This window comes from Zootoca vivipara, chromosome 11 (genome assembly GCF_963506605.1).
Source record: "Zootoca vivipara chromosome 11, rZooViv1.1, whole genome shotgun sequence".
Classification (NCBI taxonomy): Eukaryota; Metazoa; Chordata; class Lepidosauria; order Squamata; family Lacertidae; genus Zootoca; species Zootoca vivipara.
Window position 1 is genome coordinate 35,412,787 of NC_083286.1, and position 8,976 is coordinate 35,421,762.

The 8,976-nt window shown below is 42.9% G+C and overlaps 1 protein-coding gene across 1 annotated transcript in view; it reads left to right on the top strand.

Annotated features, from left to right (window-relative positions):
- The window catches only part of SV2C (synaptic vesicle glycoprotein 2C), a 98,897-nt gene that overhangs the window by 78,588 nt on the left and 11,333 nt on the right, over positions 1-8,976 (top strand). The window contains exons 11-12 of the mRNA XM_035100167.2: positions 164-367; positions 3,021-3,180. Coding sequence (XP_034956058.1) covers positions 164-367; positions 3,021-3,180 — 364 coding nt within the window. The remainder of the gene's footprint in view (positions 1-163; positions 368-3,020; positions 3,181-8,976) is intronic.

Here is an 8,976-nt window from a genome sequence, read left to right on the forward strand (position 1 = left end):
TTGACAATTACATCTAACTCGTTATCTGAAAAAAGTCCATTATCCCACTTACAAAAGTTTGTTTTGTTTTTTCTATCAGTATTTGAAATGTTTTAAAACAGATGAATTCCTAATATGAACAGATCGTGAATTCCTGATATTGTTTATTTTCTTCAATCCATAGATCTTGAACCATATAAATATCCTGGCAGTGAATTTATAAACTGCACATTCATTCACAACAAGACAGGATGTCAAATATCCTTTGACGATGATTACAGTGCCTATTGGATTTACTTTGTTAATTTCCTGGGGACTTTAGCTGTACTACCAGGGAATATCGTCTCTGCTCTTCTGATGGACAGAATTGGGCGTTTAACAATGTTAGGTATGAACTTTGCATGAAAATAGGATTTTAAAAAAATATTATCCTGCACAACCCTACTTTTAAGAGTTTCCCGCGAGGGGAAGGATAACTGTTTCCTCAAAAATCTTTAATTGGTATGTTCAAAGTACCCTTCAATAATATTTGAACATAATCTCCTGGAAGTTTCATGTGTGGTGGGAACTGGGGTGGTTGGTAAGGTTGGGGCTGTGCCCTTGCACTGACAGAAGCACTGCCACTAATGTGGCACTCTCACTGGGGCACAAAACTCAAAGACCTGTAGAGTTGGAACATGCATGGCTCTGTCCAATCAACCAGCAATAGCGCAGGTGTTGGGAGTGACTCTTCCCTATCCTCTACTGATGAACTCTGCAGAGAAACAGAAAGGACTCTAGCTAATTATCTTTACAAGTCCTGGGTAAAATTGGACATTACATATCAGCCAATGGCTTTGTTTGTTTGTAACGGCAAAAGGTTGTGTGCTTGAGCCAGGGAATGGCGCTGTGGACAGTGCAATCCAGGGGTTGGCAACCTAAGGCCCATGGGTCAGAAGCGGCCCACGGAAGCCATTTAACTGGCCACCAAGCCGACCCCGAACCAAGCTGCCCACTCCACAAGTCCCCACACACTGCACTAAATCGGTGCAGCGCGGCACGGGGACTCTCTTCCGCTGCTCCGGAAATCGCTTCTGCGCATGCCCAGACGCCAGAAATCGCTTCTGTGCAGGTGCGATTTTTGACGTCTGGGCATGCGCAGAAGCGATTTCTGGCATCGCGCTGCGCCGGTCCAGCCCACAGAGGATCTCCATGGGAGTGATCCAGCCCATGCGCAGCAAACCTTTCCAACCCCTGGTGCAATCCTTTATATGTATATTCAGAAGTAAATCCCATTGAGTTTGGTGGAACTCATTTCTAGATGGCTAGGCATAGTCTTCTTTTCTTTTTTCCTATTCAATAGCAACCCACAGCCCACATTAGCCGATTCAAAAAAACCTGCTTTTTCACTTGGATGCTGAAAGATTTGGATATTTGTATTTCATTTTCCTGTGGGAAAGCAGCTCAGGGGTGATCGACTAGGGGAAATAGCGAGAGGAAATGATTCAGCAGCCTTCTTGCTTTTCCTCTGATCAAACTCACAAGCTCCTCCTCCCTTTCCTTTTTAAAACTCCAGGAGATCATTGCAGAGGTGCCTGGCATGTAATTTATTTATTTATTTATTATTAAATTTGTATACTGCCCTATACCCATAGAACTCAGCATGGTTTACAACACAAATATATAATATATAGATTGGTTCTAAAATCACTTCTATAGGCGAACTAATCGCTCTTTGTTACTAGAACTCAAATCTTTAGCATTGCGTGGACAGGCGGAGACACCCCTCAACCCCAGGCGACACCCGGGTGGAATAACAACTTTATTAAGACTTCAGATGTAGGGAGACCTTGGTTTAGGCATTGGGCGTTTATCCCTCCCAGTCCCCGGCCGGGGATCTGGGGAACATCAGGGTTATCCAGAATGTGTGGGGATTGGGCTGGCTCTGGAGAATGTCTGTTCAAGCAGAGAGCCTGCCCCCCATTTCGCTGCTGTCTCGGGGGAGAGCAATGACAATCAATTGGCATATGGCCAATGCCTCCCCTCAAAACAACCCCTTTAACAGGGAACCCTGGGATTGCCGCCGTTTCACACCCCACACCCCACCCCAATTTAGGGAAGGTAGACTAAAGGATTCCGCCCAAGGCCTGAAAACACCAAATTTGTGACGTTTTTGCTACGGGGAAGTCAAAACCTGCCAATGCAGGAAAATACCTTTCCAGCCCTTCAACAGAGACCATAACGTAGCAGCTCCCGCGTACCTGTGAAGAAGAGGTTAACCTGCAAAAGAAGGCTTAACTGAGGGAGGGCAGGGTGGGAGAAGCTCTGAAGCCAAATGAGAACTCCCAGGTAAGTTCTGCCCACTATTGTGTGGGCAGGTCGATCCCTCCCCTTACCGGGCCAACTCCCTCCTGGCAATGCCTTGGGTAACTGGCAGAGGTAGGTGGCCACCTCCAGGTGTCCAGCCTGGGGGGGGGGGGGAATCCCGGCTGTACTGCCAGGAGCCGTATGGCATCATGGGGGCTGCGCATGACCACGCAAAAGGCCCCCCATTTGATGTGGGGAGCGGTCATTCCAGACTGGGCATTTCTCAAGGGGCAGAACTTGTTCCCTTGGGGTTCCTAAGTCCAACTGGGCCCTTATAACCTCCCTGAATGAACTGTCCCTCCAAGGCAGTTAAGATAGCCCTCTGGCCTGGAGCCTAGCATTCTGTAACCTCTCTGTCAGTTTCTGCCAGGGAGGGGTGCACCGATGGGCAATGTTTTGGGGACTGCAAGAACCTTGGTGACAAGAGTGCAGGACCCTTAGGAATCTGGCTCAGGGATTACTGTATTTAGGGGTCTTTGCCTTTCAGAGGCTCCTACCTGTTGGGTTCAGGCTTGATGACATGGGCTATTGTCCTAGGTCCAGTCCTAGGGCCTGGCTCCCACAACCTGCCTCAACACTTTGCGTTGATATCCAGGATACAGTTTGTGATTTGGAGTCATGACAGTCATATGGCATTTCTTTGAAAGGCTTATGACAAAATCAATAGTGATTCTTTCCTCTCCCCTTGAATGCAGGTGGTTCTATGATTCTTTCTGGAATTAGCTGCTTTTTCCTGTGGTTTGGTACAAGTGAATCCATGATGATAGGCATGCTGTGTCTGTACAACGGCCTCACCATCTCGGCATGGAACTCCCTTGATGTCATCACTGTGGAGCTTTATCCTTCAGACAGGAGGTATATTCTTAAATACTTGGCTTTCTAAAGCATTCTAAATCATAATTCAGAAACATGTTAGCCACAAATTAAAAGAGCAGAACCTCTTATGAATGGTTCGCTTGTCTTTAAAGGAGACAAATAGGTAGGAATAAACAGGCAGTTTTCATAATGGAGGCAAGTAAGTACTTGGGTCCCCTGATGGTGTGCATTTGGGACCAGGGCTATTTGACGTATTCATATATTATCTGAACTTAGAGTGAACAGTATATTTCCTAAGCCTTTCCTCTGACATTGACCACTGTCGGGCAATGTACTAAGCTGCACAGACAATTTGGATTAACCCCAGTGCAGCTATTGTTACAGTCAGCAGCAGATAAACTTCAACCTTTTGCTTTCAGATTAGTAGTGCTGTGGTTATTTTTAAATCAAAAGCACTTTGCTTTTATAGCACTTTGTTTTTATAAAACTTCCTCAAAGTGTCCCACTATCAAGCTTTAACGTAGTATTAAAATAAACCCTCTTTAGAAGGGAGCCTTTTCCCTTTTTAGAATTTATGAACATAATGGCCACAATCAAAGAGTTAGGAGCACTTAAGCCCCTCTCTTCTCCCTATTGCCCTTGCAGTTCTCATTTAAGTAAAATGTTCACACAGTTCAACATCAAAATAGGAGAAGAAAACCTCAAGGTGCTGAAGACTGATTCATTTGAAAAACAAACAAGCCCTTCGGTAAATGAGGAGCCTAATATGTTTTAAGCAGTTACTCTTCATCAGAGACAATGATATCTGCCAGTTTTCAACATGAGAAGTCATTTTATTCTCGGCACTCATTCGTTGTTTTACCACAATTGGTGCCGTCTGGTGCCCATTGGGACTAGCAGGGTGGAAGACAGGCCAACAACATGTGAAGCCAGAACCAATGACAGTCAGAGTCAACTCATTCTAGGTTTCTCCCCATCTGAGCTCTACAAGGGCAGAGTTGAAGCTAAGGAGGAGGACGCTGGTAGCCATGGTTACGTTCTGCACTGGTTGTAAGAAGGTAGGCAGACTGAGGTTGGTGAGGCAGTGACCTGTTTGCCTGCAGACCAGTATCCACTGACTCCCAACTCACCATGGGCAAGGCATGGGTAAGGGAACTATTACTAGGCAGGTCTGGCAGGCTACTGTAGGAGCACGCCATGCGACTCTTAACTGGTATCTCATTCAACTCTTAACCTTTTTGAAAAACCATAGTCAGTTTATTTCTTGGCCCATTGTCTTATATTTCCAAATGTGAGTTGTTTGCAATCCATTCACGTCTAAGACTCACTTGCCATGCTCATGAAACAAACAGAATAGGGACTTATCCATGTTTCTGCGTGTCCCATACCTAGAACGGACTGGCCTGAGATGTTTTCTACTTGTCCCATGCTTCCTAGGCATGGGTCCAAGCGGTTTTCTGCTGGTCCTGCCACTTTCCCCAGGAAAACCTGCTCTTTAGCATTTCATCGGAACAAATGTCAATCTGCAGCAAACCCAATTGATGTTTGTTCTGATTAAGCAGTAACGGTCAGATTTTCATGGGGGGAAAGCAGCGGAACAAGCGGAAGTTTGGATCAGCCCTTAAGTGAACTATTTTGAGCTATCGTGCAGATGCAAGTCATAGACTCTTGCAGATATAAACCATGATACATAAATGGTTTTTCACATGATAAACACAAACCATCCAAGAATGGGAATTGAAGCAAGCAGATGCATTTATTTCATGTTTCTTCTGGCTAGTTCAAGCTCCATTTGCATGGCCTTTATTCTATCTTGAGAAGGAATTGCTGGATTCTTGGCACTTAAAAATATACTGCATTTTGCTTGTGTTTTATTACAACCATTTAATAAGCTAAATAATTGAATATATTTGTCTACTTGCATTGGGTTTTTGCACTTCATTTTGTGTTAGGATACACCAGGGTTGGAGAACTTGGGTCTCTAGCTGTTTTTGGACTATAATTTCCATCATCCATAACCATTGGTCCTGGTAGCTAGGGTCCCTAGGGACGATGGGGAAATTGTAGTCTAAAACTAGCTGGAAACCCGGGGATACAGCTTCATTGTTGGTGTAGGCCCAACCACCACCCTTTTCCTGTTTGATTTAGGGAGGGAAAAAATTTATTAGCTGTTCAGTAGAGTCTTCTCTTAGTACTGTGGCCCTCCAGATGTTGCTAGACTAGAATTCCCATCTTTTCAGACCATTGGCTTTGCTGGTTTGGGGCTGATGGGAGTCAGTAGATCAACATCTGGCTTCCCCACTCCCACCTTAATACCTTCTTTTAAAAAAAAAACCCACAAAAATTCTCCTTTCCTTGTTGTAAATTTATTTAAGGGCTATGATAAACCCTGCCTTTAAACTAAGCTATAATGTCATAATTTTGAAGTGTGAGTTTTTACTGCCACCTTGTGGAAATGGAATACAAGAGTGTCCAGTTCAGTTTCCAATCATATTGTCCACTCAAGGCATATAATGTTATCCAAAGGCAAAACTGATGACGCTCCTGTATTCTTCAGCCTCTTTTTATGGCTTAGGCAACGCTCAGAGCCTGTTTCTCTGTGAAGCAAGCTGTAATAATGCATTCCAGAAGCTCTGCCTGGCTGTAGCTTTTCACCAAACACATATAAAACGTCATCAATCTTGCTAGTTATCTAATAAAAAAAATAGTTATTTCCTTCATTTACTCTACATCTCACCTCCTCTTGTCCTGGGAGTCTTTTGAAATTCTAGGCTGACACATTGCCATATTTTCTTCTGTTCCACATCTGTGGTTTCAGACTAGAAGTACTGAAGAATCATATCACACCCTTACTGTGGGGTTTTTTGTTTTTGTTTTTTCTTTCATATTTTATTATATTCTCTTTCTGGTCAGACAGAGTGTGGAATTTTACCCTGCTTCTCTGTCCACGGCTCTCCTGATCTTTCTTGGCTATCTTTATTTGTAGGCTACTGCAGTGTATTTTGCTTCAGATAGGATCTCGGGGAAGACTTATATGTAATATAATCCTGATCCCCCCCCCCCAAAAAAAACTGCTGCCTTGAACTTGCACTCTGCAGTAGCTCGTGTCAGATAATCTCAGCAGGTATAGCTTTTAAAGGCTTTAAAATACAAGGAAAACCCATTTTATTAATTTGTTCAGTTTTCTGAATGTGGAACCAGAAACTTCTCTCAAACCCCAACCTTGGGATCTAAATAAATACTCACTAGGTGCCTTACAAGGCAGTTTGCCTTCCTAAGTGCTAAATTAACTGCATATTTGGATGGTGGAAATCTTGATATATCCTCACGACAGTTCATATTAAGTAACTTGGTCAATCCCAAAAACATCAAGTGCTGCACACTATCAAATTTCTGCATCTTTCATTCAGTTGTAGAGATTAAGAAAGAGCCTCTTCTTGAGATCCTGGACAGCCCCTGCCAGTCAGAGTAAACAAAACTGGGCTAGATAGGCAATATTCATTCATTCATTCATTCATTCATGCCCCGCCCATCTGGCTGGGTTTCCCCAGCCCCTCTGGGCAGCTTCCAACAAAAGATTAAAAATACATTAAAACATCAGTCATTAAAAACTTCCCTAAACAGGGCTGCCTTAGAGAAGTCTTCTAAATTGCAGATACTGTAGTTGTTTTTCTCTTTGACATCTGATGGGAGGGTGTTCCACAGGGCAGGCGCCACTACCGAGAAGGCCCTCTGCCTGGTTCCCTGTAACTTTGCTTCTCGCAATGAGGGAACCGCCAGACGGCCCTCAGAGCTGGACCTCAGTGTCCGGGCAGAATGAGGGGGGTGGAGACACTCCTTTAGGGATACTGGGCTGAGGCCGTTTAGGGCTTTAAAGGTCAGCACCAACACTTTGAATTGTGTTTTAAAACGTACTGGAAACGTAACGTACCTTCACCTCGTATAGGGTAGATTCCTGTGGACACATTTGCACCTTGCCTATGTCCCATGCTGCCACCCATTACTGGCCAATAGAGACCATACTGAGTAGCAGTCGGAGGCAATGCTTCCTTGGAGAATAAAAGTATGCAGCATAAGTGTTGCATATTCAAGCAGGGAGAAGCTTTTTTCAGAGGCGTGCAAATGATTCAAGTAAACAAGTTGTACTGAAGTATATTTCCATTTCCTGTTCTTATCTGCAAGTATTTATGGATATAAGGTCAGCCTCATTCTCTCCCCCCCCCCTTTAAAGCAGTGTTTCGCAGACTTGGACCTCTTCCTTTTAAGTATATACTGTACTACCTTCTTGGGTCTCCAGCCATCTGTTGAGCAGGTGAACACATGGAGGTCCTTTAAAAATCTATGCTTTAAAAAAAAGGAAGGGAAAGAGACTAGAAGAGAATATTCTGCTTTTACTGCCAAGGAGCACGTATTCCTTGCTATTTCCCAAGGGTACAGGATCTTCCATCATCCTGGTACTGGTTTTTCAAGCCCCTAATATAAGTACATTTGAGCTGATAAAGCTCATATCCTATCTGGCTGTTGTTTCATCAGGATTTCCACAGGTCCCTTAAGTAGGTGGACCCCTGAAGACATAAATATTTTCTGTTTCTTGAAAGATTACCATCTTTGTAAACTGGCTCTTTGGCTCTTTGATTTTGACCTAATTTCCAGAGGCTACTTTTATCTGGCAGTCTTGCAAAATAAAAATAAAAAATCAGATGTGAAAGAGACTTCAGCATGGAAGGGCATTGGTGTGTTCTGTTTTAAGACACACACACACACACACACACACACACACACACACACACACACACACACACATATATATATATATATATATATATATATATATATATATATATATATATATATATATAATATGTATTGGAAGGCGCTGAATTGCTTCCAAGGTATAATAAAATGTTCTAACAAGTCAGCGAGCTGAGGAAGAAATGGCTGAGGGAGGAAAGGCTGAGGGAGAAATGGCAGCTTAAATACTTTGAACATTTTTTTAAAAAGACTTTTCTGTGTTCTCTCCAACCTTCTGAGTGCTGCTTTATGGCAGGGGCTGATTGGAGTTGGAGTCTAGCAACATCTGGAGAGCCACAGGTTCCCCATCCTTATGTTATGTGTTTTTATATAGAAAATGCATGAAAGCTGCATATAGATTATTGTATGTGGCAATTGCACATGCTCTAAACTCATTTCTTTCTTTTTTTATCGTTACAAGCTTGGAGGATCAGGGGAATGCTATGGACGTATTATATCTTGATTGTTCCAGGCTTTTTAATGAATTATTTTTTAATTTTAATATGTTTGTCATCTTTTATTTATGTGTTATTTTGTTTTTGTAAACAATCCTGGGGACTCAGTTGGAGGACAGTATAAACTTATTTTAAGATATATTGCTGAGGAAGTGAATTTTCAGCATCTGCCCCAACTTATTTATAAGGCATGAAGTAAGAAGCCTCCAAGTTTGAGGTCTAGGAGCTTCTGGATTTGCCCTGTTCTCTTTATTTAGATCAGTCTCAGGGCTGACACAGGGTGTGTTAAGGGGACATGAAGGTGAGTAAATACCATAGTCCTTTTGCAATCCCGGGATGCCACTGAATTGCACTGGGAGGGTATGGTGCCTGTTTATTATAAGATCTGTAGTCATTAGGGCCTGCTCAGTAATTTTCTAGTCATTGCTGCATCTTCAGCTGACCTTTTTGAGAAAAACTGCCCTCCAGCTTCTATTCTTTTATAAAACTCAAAGCAAATATTCAGGTTCAAAGGATATTTCACCTGTCATTTTAGTGCAAAAAGTCTTGGACCTCTGAGTTCTGGCCATTTTCAGGAATAGTATATAAA